Below are 20,441 nucleotides of genomic sequence, written 5' to 3' on the forward strand. Positions count from 1 at the left end.
GATGGAAAAAGAGATAAGAAAGTTCTCTGAGGAAAACAAATCCTTCAGATGTAGAATGGAGCTAAAGGAAGCTGATGACTTTAGGAGAAGTCAAGATACAATACTCCAAAACCAAAACAATGAAAAATTAGAAGAAACTGTGAAACATCTCATTGAAAAAACAACTGTTCTGGAAAAAATATTCAGGAAAGATAATTTAAAAATTATTGGGATACCTGAAAGTCATGATCAGTAAAAGAGCCTCGACTTCATTTTTAAAGAATTCCTACAGGAAAATTGCCCAGATATCCTAGAAGCAGAGGACAAAATAGAAATTGAGAGAATCCACCAATCTCTGGAAAGGGATCCAAAAAAATAATACCCAGGAATATTATAGCCAAGTTCCAGAACTCATAAGTCAAAGAGAAAATATTATAAGCAGCCAGAAGGACAAAATTCAAATATCATGGAGCTGCAGTCAGGATCACACAGCACTTAGCAGCAACTACATTAAAGGCTCATAGGGCTTGGAATATGATATTCTGGAAGGCAAAAGATTTTGGAATGCAGCCAAGAATCAACTACACAGCAAAACTGAACATCCTCTTCTGGAGGAAAAGATGGACTTTCAATGAAACACGGGGATTTCAAAAGTTCCTGTTGAAATGACCAGAGCTGAACAAAAAGTTTGACCTTCAAATACAGGACTCGGGTGAAGCATAGAGAGTGGAGGAGAAGGGTAAATTATGAGGGACTTGATGATGAACTGCATGTATTCTTGGAAAGATGATACTAATAATACTCTTATGAACCTTCTCATTTAATAGAGCAGTTGGAAGGAGCTTTTATAGATGAAGTACAGGAGAGAGTTGAATTTGAAGATATGTTGTAAAAATGGAGTCAATGGGTGAAAGGCAAATGTACTGGGAGTAAGAGAAAGGAGAGGTAGAATAGGCTAAGATATTTCATATTAAAAATATTTCATTCCCTCTAGGCATCCTCGTGCGAGTGACATCGTCTTTAAACCCCAAGCGGCAATCCCTGAAGCACCTTCAAGATGCCCAGGGAAGACAGGGCTACCTGGAAATCCAATTATTTCCTCAAGATCATCCAACTTTTGGATGATTATCCAACATGCTTCATTGTGGGAGCAGACAACGTGGGCTCCAAGCAGATGCAGCAGATCCGGATGTCTCTCCATGGGAAGGCCGTAGTGCTGATGGGAAAAAACACTATGATGCGCAAAGCCATTCGTGGGCATCTGGAGAATAACCCTGCCCTGGAGAAGCTGCTGCCTCATATCCACGGGAATGTGGATTTTGTGTTCACCAAGGACGATCTGACTGAGATTAGGGATATGCTTGTGGCCAATAAGGTACCAGCTGCTGCCCGTGCTGGTGCCATCACCCCATGTGATGTCATGGTGCCAGCCCAGAACACTGGCCTGGGTCCTGAGAAGACTTCCTTCTTCCAAGCTCTGGGTATCACCACCAAGATTTCCAGGGGCACCATTGAAATTTTGAGTGATGTGTAGCTGATTAAGACTGGAGACAAAGTGGGCACCAGCGAGGCCACCTTGTTGAACATGCTGAATATCTCCCCGTTTTCCTTTGGGCTGATCATTCAGCAGGTGTTTGACAATGGCAGCATCTATAACCCTGAAGTGCTGGACATCACAGAGGAGACCTTGCACCTTCGCTTCTTAGAGGGTGTCTGTAATGTTGCCAGCTTCTGTCTGCAGATTGGCTACCCAACTGTTGCATCAGTGTCCCACTCTATCATCAATGGGTACAAGCGGGTCTTGGCTGTAGCTGTGGAGACTGAGTATAGTTTCCCACTTGCTGAAAAGGTGAAGGCCTTTCTGGCTGACCCTTCAGCCTTTGCAGTGTCTGCCCCTGCGGCTGCAGCTCCAGCTGCTGCTGCACCAGCTGCTGCTGCTCCAGCCAAAGTAGAAGCCAAGGAAGAGTCAGAAGAGTCCAATGAAGATATGGGATTTAGTCTGTTTGATTAGCCCATGGGATACAACTATTTTGCCAGTTTATTTGTGGAACAAAGAAATAAAAATGCTCATTATCTCTGAAAAAAAGATATTTCATGTAGCTTTTGCAATGATATGGAGGGGGAATGGCAAGGGGGAATGAGGGAACCTTCACTCTCATCAGAAATGGCTCAGAGAGGAAACAGCATACACACTCAGTAGAGTATAGACATCTAGAGGAAAAAGGAGAGAAGAAGGACAGTTGGATGGGGGGATATGTATGATAGAGAAGAGGGTAGATCATAGGAGAGTGTAGTCAGATACAACACATTTTCTTTTTTACTTTTTGCATAGGTTTGGGTGGCCTGTCCAGGACCATGGGGCCAGGTGGTTGCTGGGTCTGTCAGGTGGGATGTAGTCTTGGGGCCTCCTGGTCTGCTCTTGGTCCACTTTGCCACTCAGCTGCCCCAAAGCACATTTTTGAAGAGAGACAGAGTGAAAGGAGAGAGAAAATATAATAGATAGTAGTGGGCAGGAATGGTGGAGAGAATTACAATCCACAACAGCAACTATGGAAAAATATGGAAGTAACTTCTATGATGGACTTATGATAATGTGATCCATCTGAGACAGAGCTGATGGTATCAGAACATAGACTGAAACACATCTTTTTCTATTTCTTTTACTTTATTTCTCATAAGGTTTTATATTTTTATGGGGGAGGGGGTTTTATGTTTACTCTTAAAACAAGAATATTTTAGTAATGTGCAAATAAAAAAAAATAAAATCTTAAAAAATGAAAAAGTAAACAAGTAAAGAAAGTAAACTTCCTGAGGTCAAGGACTTTTTTTTGGGTTTTGGTTTTGATTTCTTTGCATTTTGTCAGTGCATGGAACAGAACCAGTGCTTAATGAATTGTTGATAGATGGTGCACTCATCTTTCTTAAAAAAAAAAAGATTGGTCAGACACCCAGAGGGCTTCCCACTGCTGCTTCAAATGAGGATATTGCCCTATGACATGAGCTACCAATGTACAGTATTGTGACTATAGCTGATAATGTTTTCACATCTGCTGCTTGATAAGTCTATTGTCACAGGACTTTGAGACAGGTGAAAATGTTTAAATGGCATGAGTCATGTCTTTTGGTTTGTGCATAAATCGTATTTAAGTGACAGAGTTGCAGTGATCACTCTCTCTCCCAGAGTCATAACAGTACATTGACAAGAGTTTAAGGGTTCTCTAATCATTTTGTTTCCCTTCATGAAGATGAAGACTGCAGTTCATAATGGTTAAAAGTTTTGTTCAAGCTCACACAAGAAATATGCAGCAGAGTATTTTGAATCCTTATCATCTGACTCCAAATAAAGCACTCTTTCAAAGACACTGATGGAACATCATGAAACTAGACTAATAGACTACTTGTTGTGCAATGTTGACTTCTGATAAATTTTTACAATAACATAAACCTAACATCTCTACCCTTAACCTTTCCTTAAATCCTGTCTGATGGGTACAGGGAAGAGAGGAAGGAAGCACAGCACCTTCAGCCCTTTTTTTGACACCATTTGAATCATCAGGGACTATCCAATATGATACAGTCAACTTCAGATATTTTTTAAGAGTAAAGTAAATTACTCTGGTGAATGATTCACCCCATTGAGGAACTAGCACTCAAGCTGATGTTCAAGACTCTTGGGTTTTAACGGAGAAGTTGAGGAGCAATGGAAAATTTCCTTTGTCTCTTTTTTACTTTTGCTTGCCAAGTTTCCAACAGGGGAAAACGTATAAATTCATTTCTCTTGAGAATTGACTCTACATAGATGAGACAATGATAAATTGAATAAATTCTGAGCTTGCTAATGAAATATTGGAATCATATTTCTTTAAAGAATTCAATGGCAATATTTTTTTAAAAAATAATAGGGGCAGAATATGACAAAACAAGAAGAAAAGGAACTGAGTGACTGACATTAAAATATTCAAAGTGAATGCATTTGTCTGGGAGGAAACTGCTATAAATACCCTGATATTCTTTCAACTTAATCTATAACCATCAGTGTCTGCTCCTCAGTGTCCCTGAACTTAAAATGTTCTTCTCTCATTGTGAAGTACAAGTTTCATAGTGGGGATAACCATGAGTACAACAATTGCCACTGATTCAGAACAGAATGGGGAGTAGATTTATAAATCATGCTGGTACTTATAGCAAAAGGACTTAATGCTTGTTTTGATCACCCTCAATATTCATGGCTTTTGACTAGAAGAGAAATTGGAGTCAGCAGAGTTAGGTCTCTGGGTGACACCATCTGAAATCTGAAGACATCAGTTGGGTAAGATTTGAAGGGCTTGGAATATTCAATTCCAGCCATGCTCTCTCTCCCTTTTTTTTCTGTTTTTTTTTTTCCCTAATATACTATCATGAATATCAGGAGCATTTCTCAGATGGAGGAGGTATTAGAAAATGTTAATCACCGACTCATAAATACAACTGTTCTTTATTTTTTCTTATATTTTAATATCCAACATGTCTCCTTACTTACCCTGAACTAGAGAAACCATCATTCTTCACAAATAGAACCTTAGACCCTTAGAGATATACTCAAAATCATCCTGTGAATGCATCTATTCATCAGCTCTTTCTCTGGGGATGAATAGTAGCTTTCCCACAGGTTCTTTGTAGTTTGAGTATTTAAAATACTCTGAATAAGTCATTGTTGTTATCCTTCAAATAAAACTGCTAATTCTATATAATATGTTTTCCTGGTTCTGCTAATTTTACCCTTCACTATTTCATTCAAGTCTTTTCATGTTTTTAATAAACTATTCTGCTCATCATTTCTTATGGAACACTAGTATCCCATCACAATCAGACCACATCTTATTCAATCATTTCCCAATTAATTGGTATCCCCCTTAATATATTGTAGTATATATATACATATATATATATGTATATATATATATACATATATATATATATATATATATGCTTTTCCTTTTTTCCCTGATCAGCTTGGGAAATTGACTTAATAGGGTCATTTCTGAATCAAAAGGTATATACAATTTTTATAATCCTTTAGGCATAATTTCATATTGTTTTTCAAAATAGCTGTACAAAATCTACCAGCTTTATATTAGCAACCTGCACACCATTGTTAGTGAAATAATTTGACTTCAAATGAAGTTTTCTTGCTTTTCAAATTATCATGTAAAAAATTCCACAATTTGTGTAGAAATTGTAATTTATTGCTAGAAACTTATAGTTTTGTAAAGAGAAGAAAGAATTATTCAGGAAAGGGTATAAAAAACTCTTTGTCTTCCTCATCTCATTCCTCTTACCATTTAATTCAACCCTCCCTATATTTTATTCTTAACTATCCTTGTACATTGTTTATACTGTGTTTTGGAATTCAGGGGAAAGTTTAGTCTCAGGAGAAGCATCAGTTGGATGCAATATTATCTTTGACCTCTCAACCTTAGCAGTTGTAACTATGATAGTAGTGGTGGTGGTAGTAATGCTGGTGGTGGGTGATAGCAGCAGCAGCAGCAGCAGCAGTAGTAGTAGTAGTAGTAGTATTTAGCATTTATATAGGGAGTTCAGGTTTGCGAAGCAAACATATAACAAAATATATATCATTTGTTAGTGTCAGACATTCATGGAAAAACAAGAAAATTTTTAGTTTTATTTCAAGTAATAATGGGCTTGATATATATCAAAAACATGAAAATGTTCCTACATAGCAAATGGAAAAAGAAGACCACATACCAAAGCATAAATTTCCACTGCACTGTACACAATTTGGTTTCAAGTAACATTTCAAATTTAATATGCTTCCAATTCTTATAATATACTTATGGGTCTACAGTTACATTTCTAAGTGAAAAAGACACAAACAGTTATTATTAAGCCTTTGTGGGATGAAACTAGGATGTCATTATGGAAACATGCCTTATTTAAATGGAAGAGAATTAATAAAAGAAGCATTTAATTTAATTCATGTAAGAAAATCCTAGAATCCAAAGTAGGGAGCAGAATGATAAGCTGTGGGGTAAAGATCAGTGGAAAAAGAAAAAGAATCATTAATTTCATGAGAGTAAATGACATATTGCCTGGAGAGAAGGAAAAAATAAAAAAGGAGATTTGAGAAACAGATCACAAACTTTTCATAGAATAATAGTATAGGAATTTAGTGATAGGAGGTTTTAATTATTCCAAAATGAGCTAAAGTGATCTCACTCTGTCTGTATCTGTCACCCTCTTCCTTCCCTCCCTTTCTTCCTCACTTGTTCATACCTTCTGTTTTTCTCCCTATAGCCATCTCTTACTCCTCCTCTCCTCCCTCTTTCTCCTCTCTCCCTCACTTTGTCTCTGTCTCTTTTCTCATTTTTCTTCCCTCTCTCCCATCTCTTTTAGACTCTCTGTCTTTCCTTTCACTTTTTCTTTCTCACTCTTCCTTCCCCTTCCCCTATTGTCTCTCTATCTCACAGCCCCGCCCTCTATCCTTTCTCTCTTCTTCTCTCATCCCTAAGAGAGAGAAGTTAACTGTAAATAAATTTTAGGCCTAGAGGAAAGATCTCTAGTGAAAAAAGGAGATAGATAATGTTCTTCTGAAGGCACTAAACACCTGGAACTGGGTTGGCTGGAGCTTGTATCTGGGAAAAAAGCATAGAAAATAGAGTAAAGAGAAGTTCCTTATGTGGAGCATCCTATGCAGCTACCATTCAGTCAACAAATATTCTTCAGGCACTTGATGTCTACAAGACAACAGGGGAAAAGACCCAGCTTTCAGGGATCTTGCCTTCAAGAGATTTCCAAAATATGGTAATGAAGGGAGGTACTAGTAATATGGGAAAAAGGGAATTTAAAGAGACAGAAGGGAAGGGGAGTATATTTAAGACATGTAAAAGATAGGCAGTGCAAAGGTGAGGAGACAGTAATTGAAATCATGTAAGAGGAAATAATAAGCTCAGTTTTGCTAAATCACCTTGTCTCGGTCTCTGGCTTTCTGTCACTCTATCTCTGTCTTTCTCTGTCTCTGTCTCTCTGTTTCTCTCTGTCTCTGACTGTCTCTCTGTCTCTGTCTCTATCTCTGTCTCTTTGAGTCTGTCTGTCTCTCTCTCGCTCTCTCTCTCTCGCTCTCTCTCTCTCTCTTCTCCCCCCTCTCTCTCCCCGACCCCCAACCCTACCTCCCCATCTATCCCACTCTATTCAGTCTAGAAATTAATTGATACATGAAAATTGCAGGGAGGCAACTCCTTCCACGTTGCCAAGTTTTGAGGTAAAATTGGAGTTCACTGAAAAATTGAGTGTCTTTCCCAATAATACAAGTGCTAAGTAACTGAGGTAGTACAAGAAACTAGACTGGCTTTATTGCCCTCTGTTTTTCTACATCTTCTATATATTCAGGTGGCTGGACCTGATCACCAATCTATTGGATAATTATAGACTTATGTAACAATATGCTAGATATTTATAGAATCATAGGATTTTTGCAGCAGAAATTATCAGAATTGAAAAGATCTGTAAACATGACCTAATCTAACCCTCCCAATTTAAATAGAGAAAAACTAAGGCAAAAAGCAGGAAAATAACCTTCTAAGGTCACTTCTGATTTAAGTTAGAAGTTCTCCATAGAGTAAATGACCATATAAACAATAGTAAAATCAATAATGACTAGCATTTATATGTGACTGAGTTTTGTGAGGCAACTTACAAATATTTCCCTTTATCTTTACCACTCTGGGAGATAAGTACTGATATAATTCATATTTTAAAAATGGGTGAACTGAGGTTGAGAGAAGTTAACTGACTTGTCCTGGGTCACATGGCTAATAAATATCTGAGACGAGATCTGAACTCAGATTTCCCTGAATTCAGGTCTTCCTGAATTCAGGTCTTTCACTCTATGTACTGTGGTCTCTTTAATAAAGAGTAGATCAAAATGATGATGATGAGGATGACAAAAATGATTATTAGTACCATGATCACAAGTACATTTATGACTCCTGCAACAAAAATAGCTTACTACAATTTCCATAGTTTCATTAAATAACTAATTATCTCATGATGTAATTTATTAAGTTTAATTCTCTTTTATTAGATCATGGGTTGGAAAAACAAAACCTCTATCTCTGAGTTCCTCCTGCTAGGACTGTTTGAACGATCAGAACATCAACAACTATTCTTTTGGATATTTCTATTCATGTATCTGATTACTGTGATTGGAAACCTACTCATCATCGTGGCTGTTGCTTCAAACACTCACCTGCATACCCCTATGTACTTTTTTCTAGGCAACCTATCTTTTGCTGATGCCAGCTTCATCTCTACTATAGTCCCCAAAATGTTGGTAAATATACAAAAACAAAATAATTCTATCTCTTATTCTGACTGCCTGACACAGTTATATTTTTTTATCATGTTTGGAGCATTAGATGAGTTTCTCCTGGCAATAATGGCCTATGACAGATATGTGGCTATCTGTCACCCACTACATTATACAATAATGATGAGCCCCCAACTTTGTTTCCTCTTGATTTTAATTTCATGGGTTGTAAATGCCCTTCATTCCCTCTTACATACACTGTTGATGAATGAATTAGTCTTCTGTGCAAAAAATACAATTCCCCACTTCTTCTGTGACCTGAACCCCCTACTGAAGCTGTCCTGTTCGGATATCTTCATCAATGAGCTAGTTATCCTCATCATTGGTGGTGTTGCTAGCCTGATTCCATTTGTCTGCATCATCATATCTTATGTGTATATAGCCTTAGCCATCCTAAGGATGACATCAGCAAAAGGGAAACAGAAAGCCTTTTCCACCTGCAGCTCCCACCTTTCTGTAGTAATTCTTTTTTTTGGAACTGTCTTTGGAGTCTATTTTAGTCCTTCATCCAACCACTCAGTCCACAGTGACATAATTGCATCTGTAATGTACACAGTGGTGACCCCAATGCTGAACCCTTTTATCTACACCTTGAGAAACAGGGATATGAAAGTGGCCCTGAAGAGGCTTTTTTTGAGTTCCCATTCTGAAGACAAAATATCTAAAAATCAATCCTAAAACTATGTTTCTCTTCCCTTCCACTGTCCAAACTAAGTAGCTTGAGGTTGCCAACTTCAAAGAATTTTCCCACAGGGAAAGGGCTTTGATTCATTCAGATGTCAGTCAATATTTTAAACTCATTCTTATGCTTTGTTTCTCTGTGTTGACAAGTTTGAATCAGAAAAAATCCTCTAATGATACAATAATTTCATTTCAAAGAATATACAGGAAAATTTGACTTCCTTTCTACATATAATATGGTCATCAGATTGGAGAATTCTAATCATCTGATTATAGAATCTGGTCATTCATTTCTATATTATTTTGCTTTTATTTACATTCTATTATATAGATGTATACATATCATTATATACATTCATTTGAATATATATTCAAATATATCCTACTCCTTATATTCTTCAACAAACTTTTTACACAGCAACACATGCAGTGATAAAGAGATCACATTCAGAGTTGAAAGACAGGCTTATTTTTTTGTCTTGCTTCCATGACTAACTTAGCCATGAACAAATATCTGAGCCTAAATTTCAAATTCTGTATAGTGAAGGAGTTACACTAAAGTTAGGGTCACTTATTTCACTAAAGAAAGGTAACACGGAATGAAAGTAGATATTAAGATTATGATACTACTCTGCAGACTATCTATGGCATACAAGTTATTATCTTGATGGGTAATAAGATGAGCCAATTGTGGCAATAGGTCTGTTATTGAGAATAAGGAAGGAATAACCTTCAAAATACAATGAGAGGCAGTTAAAAAAATATAGGAAGTTAAGATACACTCTGCATGAATAAAGGGTTTTAACACTGTATAACTTTTTAATTCCCCACTACCAGCAGCATCACCTTTCTTGTTCACTAGTTTAAGTTTTTGTCTTTTTTCTCTGAATTTAGGAGCCAAATACCTAGAAAAGGACAGGATTCCTTCATCAGACATAACATTAAAAGTTGTAAATCTCAATCCCATTTTTTTATTATCAAGGTGAAAAGCAAACCAAATGATAGATTACATGGTGATTTCAATTCAATTCCATTACAAAATGAATCAACTGAAGCAGACAAGTAAAATCCTACAAATAGAACCCAAGGAGTTGAGCCTGTATTAGAAATATTGGGGGGTAGATGAGGGTGGTGATTGTTAATATGAGAAGGAGCCATTCTTTTGGATATATACAGACTGTTTTCCCAATTCCTCTTAATTCTATTATATTTCCTTTGATGATTATCTCCAATTTATTCTGTATATGAAGTATTTTTACTTAATTATTTGCTGTTGTCTCCACTTGAGATTGTGATCTCCTCAAGAACAAGAACGCCTTCACCTTTGTATACATCTCCAACACTTAATATAATGTCTGGTGTTAAATAAATAAATATTTATTGAGTAACTTGAAAATCTTTTGATTCTAGTATTTGAATGCTAGATCTAACAAGTACATAGAATAATCTTGTGACCTTTCTAGCAAACAGGAATTCACACATGAAAATGTTTAGTTTGAGGTTATAGAACTCACCCTTTTCAATGAACATACTTTATTTGTATGATGTGCACTTTTGATGAAAGCAAATTGAGTACTCCCATACATATTATGACAACTCTTTCATGATTTCTAAAGCTTCAAAATAATCCCATATCATATTTGGAAGGGACCTCATGACCAAGGTAAGACTGGGATATGATCAGTATATGTCCAATAAAGAGTCTTACATTTCTTTGATTCTAGTCCAAACAGAACTGATAAAGCATCCAAGTATCTAAAATACCAGCCCAGTGCCGAACAGAGTAAATCCAAAAAATAAGAGAAAATCCACACTAATATACGCTATTACTTTTCCTCCCCTTTTTGTGATTTCTATTATTTCCATTGATCTTTTGGGGATTCCTTTCTGGGGGATCCAAATAGGTCATCTGTTTGCTTCCCTAGACTGTCCCATATTTAAGTGAATCACATTGATTATTAAACAATTTATCTTATTAATCTGAACCTCCCAGACATGTTTTTCAGTATCATGTTGGAACCTTGCTTGAGGGAGTCTTGAATAAAACACTGTAGGGGATTTGGGGGTAAGGACATCGAACTAAAAAAAATTCAAAGATCACAGACTATCACTTTTAATTTTTAAAAAATGTTATATTATTATTATTATTATGTAATTTTGCTATCTCTTACACTTTTTGTTTCTTCCTTAAGGACATGATTTCTCTCTCATGACATTCAACTTAGATCAATGCATATTATGGAAAACAATGTAAAGACTAACAGACTGCCTTCTGTGGGGGGGGGGGGGGCGGGCAAGATTAAGGGAAAATCTTAAAATTCAAAATAAAGAATAGCAAATTTAAAATAAGGAATAGCAAAAATAATAATCAACAAATAAAGGATTCTAGCAGTATCAAACCTTAAATCATATGATAAAACAGTAATTATCCCAAGTATTTGTTACTGGCTAAGAAATAGAATGGTAGATCACTGTAAAAAAGAGTAAAAATATAATATATAATAACAATGTAACCAAGATTAGGAAGAAAGCAGATAATTGGTGGAAATTTTTATAGACATTTTGATAAGGATCTCATCTTAAATATATAGATAGCTTGGTCTAATTTAAAAGATTTCATATACCTCTTGATAAATGAAGGATTTAGATAAGCTGTTTTTCAGTGAAGAAGGCAAAGTATATATGTCTGTAAATATACATGCACACATACACATACATACACATACACATACACACAATATATATATATATATATATATATATATATATATATAATATGTAAAATAAGAAATGCTCCAAATCATTGTTGATTAGAAAAATGCAGATTCTAACTACTTTAAGATACCACCTCATATACCTATTCAAATTGACTAAAATAATGATAGAAGGGGAGAGGAGAGTAACAAAAGTTGCAGGGAACGGGGAATGATTGGGATGTTAATTCATTATTAATAGAACTGTGAAGTGATCCAATCATTTTGAAAAGCAGTATGAAATTATTCCCAAAATAGTATAAATTTGTGTATATCCTTCCCCCGCCGCAAATAACACTATTGTATTTCTTTCCCAAGGTTATCAAAGAAAAAGAAAAAAAAAACAGAATATTCTAAATTACTTATAGATATTTCCTTTGCTGTGCCAAAGAACTGGAAATTGATAGATTACCTATCATTAGGGAGGAATGGCTGAGTGAAATGTAGTATCTGATTGTTGTAGAATGCTAGTGTGCTATAAGAAATAATGAGCAGGGGCGGCTAGGTGGCACAGTGGACAGAGCACCAGCCCTAGAGTCAGGAGTACCTAGGTTCAAATGAGACTTCAGACACTTAATAATTACCTAGCTGTGTGGCCTTGGGCAAGCCATTTAACCCCATTGCCTTGCCAAAAAAAATTTTAAAAAAAGAAATAATGAGCAAGTAGATTTTAGAAAACATAGAAGATATACATTAAAAATGAGTAAAATGAGCAGAAACAAGACAACATAGAACAATGTTTATAAGTGAATGACTGGGGCGGCTAGGTGGAGCAGTGGATAAAACACCAGCCCTGGAGTCAGGAGTACCTGGGTTCAAATCCAGTCTCAGAAACTTAATAATGACCTAGCTGTGTGGCCCTGGGCAAGCCACTTAACCCCATTTGCCTTGCAAAAACCAAAAAAAAAAAAGTGAATGACTATGATATACTGAGTTACATGAATTTTCAAATCAACTATAGACAACCTAATAAAATATTATCTAACCCTCAGAAAAAGCATTCATATGGGGATATATTATATGATTTATACATATTTATATTTGTATCTATAGTCATATATTTATATATGCATTATGTGTGCTGTATGTGTTTATTCACATGTATATGTGTGTACATATATATTCACATACAAATATATCTGTGTGCACATATATACATATATATATGTGTATATATATAAATATATATATATATGTATATATATATATATATACACTCTGGAATTCTCTAGTGAAGAACTTGGAGGATAGGTGAGAAAATTTGGAACTCAAATGCAATGAAAAATAAGAATTTCTTCTAAAGAGTTGTGTGGGGCATATTGAAGGAATGCAAATTGCAATCTGTTGTCAGTTTCATTTATCCATCTCCATAATTATTTTCATTTTATTTGCACTACCATCATTGTCATCCTTATTATATGATATGTGTATTCCTAGAAATTATTTTGACAAAGAACTCAAGTCTCTTAGAAAGTTATTTTTAGTACACTGTCTCATAATACTTTTCTCCAAGGCCACTTTGGAAACAAATGGAAGAGTTCCAATATAGAAGTTCATAGGTCTTAAAAAAGACTTTGAAGAAAATCTAATCACTTCACAGAGATATTGAAGTTCATTATGGCTAAATGGTTCACGCAGATATTTTGTAGTAGTCTCTAGAGTCTTGTCCTCTGACTCCAAATACAACATTCTTTCAATGTCACTGAGAAAGAAAAAGGAGGGTGAGTATTATAGAATTAGATATGCAGACTGTCTGTTGTGGAATGTTGGCATCAGACAAATCTTTACAAAATACTAAATCTGGCAAGTAGAATGGATGCCCCATCCCAATTTCTAGACAATACAAATATACCAGTTTTGACCTTGTATTTAATCCTGACTGACTTCTGCACCAAAGAGGAAGGAATCATAATAATTCCAGTTCATCTGTGACTGAGTTTGAATCATCAAAGCCTGTCCATGTTGCTAAAAGCAACTATAATCATTCCTTTAAGATAATATTAATCATTCTTGTGAAAATGATTCACTCCATTGAGGAATTCAGTCCTCAAATTGATATTCAACATTTTGATGGTTGTAATGGAGATAGTGAGGGGGTATAGTAAACGTTCCTCCTCTCTTTCTACTTTTGCTTTCAAGTTTCCAACAAAGGAGAACATGTAAGTATAGCTGTCTTGGGGATTACCATTACATAGAATTGTCTCCATTTTACAAAGAAATCAGTCTATAATGATTCAATAATAAATTGAATAAATGCTCAGTTTGTTGATGAAATAATGAGATCATATTTCTTAAAAAGTTTTTAATGTCTGTAAATACAAACCATAGGAAAAGAATATGGCAAAACAAGAAGAAAGGGTACTAAATAACTGATATTAAAAAACTCAATGTGAATGCATGTGAATATAGCATTTGGGTACTTGCAACAGAAGGATTCAATACTACTTCTGATCACCCTCAAGATTCATGTCTTTTGATAAGAGAATAAAAAAGTAGTCATCAGAGTTAGGGCTCTGGGTGACACCATCTGAAATCAGCTGACATAAGTTGAATAAAACTTAAGGGTTTGGAATAGCTAATTCTATCCATGATCTTGCTTTTTTCCCTACTATTCTATCATCAATGTCTGGAGCATCTCTCAGATAGGAGATGTATTACAAATATTATTCATACACTTACACATACACCACTGTTCTTTATAATTAAGTTTTTGTGGATTTTAAGTTCCAGCTGAGTCTCTCCTTCTCTCCTTACCCTGCACTAGAGAAAGTCACCGTTTGACACAGATAGAGAGATGAACACATACCATACTATGAATGAAACTATTTATCAGTTCTTTCTCTGAAGGTTGATAGTACCTTTCCCCCATAAGGTCTTTGTAGTTCATTTGAGTACTTAAAGTACTCTGAATAACAGTTATTCTTTGAGCAATGTCATCATTACTGTTATATTGTTTTCTTGGTTCTGTTAATTTTACTCTTCATTATTTCATGAAAGTCATTCCATGTATTTTTCTGGATTCATTATTTCTTACAGAAGACTAATATTCCATCTTGATCTTATACCATATCTTATTCAGCCATTTCTCAATTTCCCCTCAATTTCCATCTTTTGGCCTTTAATATTTTAGAATATATATATATATATATATATATATATATATATATATATATATATATATATATATATATTCCTTTCCTTTCTCCCTGATCGTTTTGGGAAACAGACGTATTAGTAGTATTTCTGGATCAAAAGGTATACACAGTTTTATAACGTTATAAGTTTAGATTGCTTTATAAAATGGTTGGATCAGATCACAGTTCCATCAGTTTTATATTATTGTCCCACACACCACCAATATACTTTGGCTTCAAATGAACTCGTTCTTGTTTTTCATATTTTCATGTAAGAAATTCCACAATTTCCGAAGAAACTATAATTTGCTGTCAGAAACCCTATCTTTTGTAAAGAGGAGAAAGTCTTAAAGTCTTATTCAGGAAAGAATATACAAAGCTCCTGTTATCCTTATCTCATTCCCTCTTGCCCTTTAGTTCCAAACCTCCCCATCATTTTTCCTTAAATCTTTCTACATTGCTCAGACTGTATTTTGGGGTTCAGATGAACATTGAACCTCAATTGGGAATCAGTTAAACACACCATTTTCTTTGACCCCTCAATTCTGATAGTTGAAGTAGTAGTACTAGTACAAGTTAGAATTTATATAGGACTTTCACATTTGAACAACAAATTTGTGTTACATAATATGTTGTTCATAGCAGATTACTCAATTGTTAGTATCAGAAACTCATGAAAAACTACAATTTTTTTGTTTTGATTTATATCATTATGAACTTGACAAATATCATCAAAAAAGAATCTTTCCTTACACAGCAATTGGAAAAAGAAGATTATATATCAAATCTATCAAATCATAAAGTTCCACTGCACACAATTTGGTTTCTTAGTATATTTCAAATTTAAAAGCATACTTTCAATATTTATATTATGCTTGTTGATCTACAATCTACTTCTAAACTAAACTGAATAGAAATAAATTAAGTTTCATTATTATTTCTAAGCTTTTGTGCAATGGAAATAGAAGGTCATTATGGAAGGCTATGCTTTCTTTTAAAGAAAGAGAATGGGGGCAGCTAGGTGACGCAACGGATAGAGCACTGGTCCTGGAGTCAGGAGTACCTGGGTTCAAAACCGACCTCAGACACTTAATAATTACCTAGCTGTGTGGCCTTGGACAAGCCACTTGATCCCATTTGCCTTGCAAAAACCTAAAAACAAAGAGAGAATAACCCAGGAGGCAGTGGAAAATGACTGTATGAGAAAGGGATATTTCCATGTGAGGAAAACATAAGAACCCAAAGAAGGAAGCAGAATCATAGACAGTGGAGTGAAGATGGGTGGGAAAAGAAATAGAAACATTATTTTCATAAATATATTAATAACAGGGGACAGCTTGGTGACACATGGTTTGAGCACCAGTCCTGGAGTCACCAAGCTGTCCTCCTGTCCTGAGTTCAAAGCCTCCTTCAGAAACTTAATAATTACCTAGCTGTGTGACTGTCAATTAACTCCATTGCATTGCAAAAAAATACCAAAAGAATAAAATAAAAAAAAATTACACATATGTAGATGAAAAAAAGAGACATCACTAGTTTGGTATGGTGTGATAGTTCAGGAATTTAGTTATAGGAGGTTTTATTTATTCCAAAATTGACTCAAGTGATCTCACATTTTTACTCTCTCTGCATCCCTCTTCCCTGCCTCCCTTTCTTCCTACCTTGTGCTTTTCTACCTATTCCCTTTTTGTAATCCTTCTCTCCACTCTCTTTCGCCTTTCTGTCTCTGTCTCTGTTTTTTTCTGTTTGTCTGTCTCTGTCTGTGTGTGTGTCTACTTCCTCTTCATTCCCTCCCAAATTTCTTTGTTCCTCCTCCTTTAAAAAGGCTTTCTGTCTTTCTATTTGTTCTTAAGCATTCCCTCCTCCTCATGCTTCCTCCATTTCTTTTTTCTCTCTATCTCACTCTTCCTTGCTCAGTCCTTCCTCTTCTCTCTCTCTCTCTTCCTCTCTTCCTCACTGAGGAATGCATTTTTGGAATTAACAGAAGATCTCTTGTGAATGAATGGAAATAGATAATGGTCTTCTGACAACAAGAAACATCTGGCAGAGGACTGTATGTAACTTTTATCTGGGAATAAAGAACAGAAAATAGACTATTGGAAGAAACTATTTGGAGCAAGCTACGCAACTTTACATCTATAAACAAATGAACTTCAAAAACTTAGTAACTAAAGGACAGTAGTGAAATGGGCCCTGCTTTCCATGAGCTTGTCTTCTGGTAATTCCCAAAGTATAGTAATGGAAGAAGACATATCAATCTTCAAATTGTCTAAAAGATGCAGGTCAAGTAGGGATTCATTGAGAAGTTGAGGTACTTTGCAGTCAGCACAAGTGCTAAGTATCTGAGGTAGGACTTGAAACACTGCCTTTCTATAGTTTCCATATGCTCATATATCTGGGTCTTGGCACCACATTCTATTGTTTAATTATAGAATTATGTAAAGTACTAGATATTCATGAAATCATAGTATTTTTCCAGCAGACTATCTGAATTGCAAAGGTCTGTATACATATCCTAATCCAATCCTCCCATCTTAAAATAAAAAAACTAAGGCACAAAGCAAAGAACTAACCTTACCAAGGTTACTTCTAATTTAAGTGAGAAATTCTCTATGGGTTAACTGACCTTTTAAAATAATAATAATAATAATAATAATAATAAAAATAACTAGCAATTATGTCACTTTAAGTTTTGTAAAACAACTTATAAATATCATATTTTATCCTCACACACATCCAGATAAGTGATGGAATTATCTCTCTTTTATAGAAGAGGGAACTGAGGCTAAGAAAAACAAAATGGCATATCCTACATCATGCAGCTAATAAATATCTGAGACCAGACCTGAAACTTATGTCTTCCTGAATCCAGCTTCTCCACTCTATGTACTGTGTCACCTAGTGACTTCTTAAATAGAAAGTAGAACAAAGTGATGATGACAATGATTAGTACCATCACCACCAGTGTTTTATGATTCCTTCAGCAGAAATATTGTATCATATTTCCAAAGATTCCATTAAGAAACTATTTATTTGCTTCATTATAATATTTAACAAATTAAATTTTATTCTATTAGAATCATGGTCTGAAAAAACTAGTCCACTATCTCTGAGTTCATGCTCCTGGGACTGATTGAGGGACCAAAACATCAACAACAACTCTTCTGGCTATTTCCATTCAAGTATTTGGTTATTGTGACTGGAAATCAACTCATCATCATGCCTTTGTTTCTAGCACTCACCTCCATTCCCCTCTGTACTTCTTTCTAGCAAACTTATCTTTTGTTGATATCAACTTTAACTCTAGCACAGTCCCCAAGATGTTGGTGAATGTTAAAACTCAGAATAACTCCATCTCTTTTTCTGACTACCTGCCACAGTTATATCTTTTTTTTTTACTTACCTGGAGTAGTAGATCAGTTTATTCTGGTAACAATGGTATATGATTGTTATGTGACTATCTGTCCACCCACTCCATTATACAATAATGATGAGCCCCCAATTTTACATCTTCTTGTTTTCAATTTCATGGATTTGTAATGTTTTCAGTCCCTCTTGTGTATCCTATTGATTAATGGACTAGTCTTCTGTGCTAAAAATGAAATTTCTCACTTCTTCTGTGACCTGAAACCATTACTAAAATTGTCCTGCTCACATATCTTTATTAATGAGTTAATGATCCTCATCACTGATAGTCTTACTGACATGACTCCATTTATATGCATCATCATAGCTTGTGTGTATATAGCCTTGGCCAGTCTAAGGATGCCATCTGCAAAGTGGAAGAAGAAAGCCTTTTCCACCTGCAGCTCCTACCTTTCTGTAATAGTTCTCTTCTTTGGAACTATCTTGAGAGTCTATTTTAGCCCTTCATCCAACCACTCAGGCCACAGTGACATAATTACGTCTGTAATGTACACAGTGGTGACCCCAGTGCTTCTGAATCCTGTTATCTGAGGAACAGGCATACGAAAGTGACCCTGCAGAGGCTCTTTTAAGTTCCCTTATTGAGGACTAATGATATCTAAAAGCAATCATAACATTATGTTTCTCTTCCCCTCTGTTCCCATAACTGAGTAGCAAGAAGCTGCCAACTTCAAAGCATTTTCCCACAGGGGAAGTGCTTTGTTTCATTCAGATCTTGATCAAATATGTTAAGCTCAGTATCAGGCTTTGTCTCTCTGTGCTGACAAGTTTGAATCTCTAACAGTGCAATAATATAATTCTTTTTGGTGAAGATTCTAAATCACCAAACTTCTAAATTAAAGAATGAGACTTATAGAAGTAGAAGAAAAGAAACAGAAATTATAAAGACACAGATAAATTGCACTTTGATTTCCTTTCTCCAGATAGTAGTGTCATGAGGTTAGAGAATTCGGATCATCTGACAATTATAGAATAACATATGTTCATCCATTTCCATATTATTTTGCTTTTATTTACATATCGCTTTAGATATATTCAAATCTATATCACTTATTATCATCTTCACCTAGCCTTTTACTCAGGATTAGATGCTGTGATAAAGCTTTCTCTCCTCAGAGTCAGAAGACAGATTTATTCTCATCTTAGTTCCAACAGTCACCTTAGCTATGAGCAATGCTCTGAGCCTCAGTTTCATATTCTCTATAATGAAGAAGTTGCTCTAAATAAGTAAAGGACATTTATATTACTAAAAAGAAGACTTTTTTCCAGAATGAAAAAGAATGGGTGTTAAGATTGTGATGTCACTCTGCAGATTATTTCTGGCATGCAGCTTGATGGGTGATCTGATGAGCCACTGGTAGTGGTAGGGCTATTAATGACGGTAAGGAAGGACTGGAACATTACCTTCTCAACATAATGGGAGTCAGTAAAAAAGATAGAGAGAGGAGCTAGGAAACATCAGTTAGATCTATGATCACAGTACAATCTAAACAAAGCCCTGATAAATATAGATGGGCTCTCAACACTGTAACTTCTAAGCTCCTCACTACCTGCAGCATCAGCTTTCTTGTTCACCAGTCTAAACCTTTGTATTTTTTCTTTGGACTTAGGAGTCAAACACCCAGAAAACAGCTGGATGCCTTTTTCAGAAATAACATTAAAAGTTGTAAATCTCTATTTTATTCTTTTAGAACTTTAGAACAAAATTGATCCAATTGTCAGACTCCACTGGTGATTTCAATTCAATTCCATTCAAGAATGAAGCAAGAAGTAATAAAGTCAAATTCGAGTACTTAAGGAAGAAAATTAAATAGAAAACAAGGAATGTGTTAGAAATTAGAAATGTCAGGGGGCAGGATGAGGATGCTGATAAAACCTTCAAGAACTTTCCTATGATGTCATTCTTCTGGACCTGTACAGGCAGTTTTCCCAATTCCTCTTCATTCTATTGCTTTTCCTTTGTTGATTATTTCCAATTTATACTGCAAATGCCTTGTTTGTATGGAACATTGTGTATTCCGCAAGAAAAGGAATGTCTTCATTTTGTACCCCAGTGAAAAGTAGTGTCTAGAAAATCACTGTGCTTAATAAATGTTTATTGAC

At 35.3% G+C, this 20,441-nt stretch overlaps 1 protein-coding gene and 2 pseudogenes across 1 annotated transcript; all 3 read left to right on the plus strand.

The window, feature by feature from the left end:
* The first annotated feature begins 978 nt into the window (after positions 1-978).
* On the plus strand, positions 979-1,991 carry LOC141513705 (large ribosomal subunit protein uL10 pseudogene; annotated as a pseudogene).
* A 6,071-nt stretch (positions 1,992-8,062) lies between these two features.
* On the plus strand, positions 8,063-12,214 carry LOC141510185 (olfactory receptor 1G1-like). The gene is made up of 2 exons (XM_074220233.1): positions 8,063-8,976; positions 12,112-12,214. The coding sequence occupies exons 1-2, from the start codon at positions 8,063-8,065 to the stop codon at positions 12,212-12,214; spliced, it is 1,017 nt and encodes a 338-aa protein (XP_074076334.1).
* A 1,582-nt stretch (positions 12,215-13,796) lies between these two features.
* Positions 13,797-18,869, plus strand: LOC141510296 (olfactory receptor 1G1-like; annotated as a pseudogene).
* Positions 18,870-20,441: the final 1,572 nt, after the last annotated feature.

The sequence above is a fragment of the Macrotis lagotis genome, chromosome 1 (assembly GCF_037893015.1).
Source record: "Macrotis lagotis isolate mMagLag1 chromosome 1, bilby.v1.9.chrom.fasta, whole genome shotgun sequence".
NCBI lineage: Eukaryota > Metazoa > Chordata > Mammalia > Peramelemorphia > Peramelidae > Macrotis > Macrotis lagotis.

Coding starts and splice junctions, on each gene's coding strand:
- LOC141510185 (XM_074220233.1), top strand. CDS start 8,063: ATGGGTTGGAAAAACAAAACCTCTATCTCTGAGTTCCTCCTGCTAGGA. Junction 8,977..12,111: donor GTGGCCCTGAAGAGGCTTTT/TTTGAGTTCCCA, acceptor ATCAAAGAAAAA/GAAAAAAAAAACAGAATATT.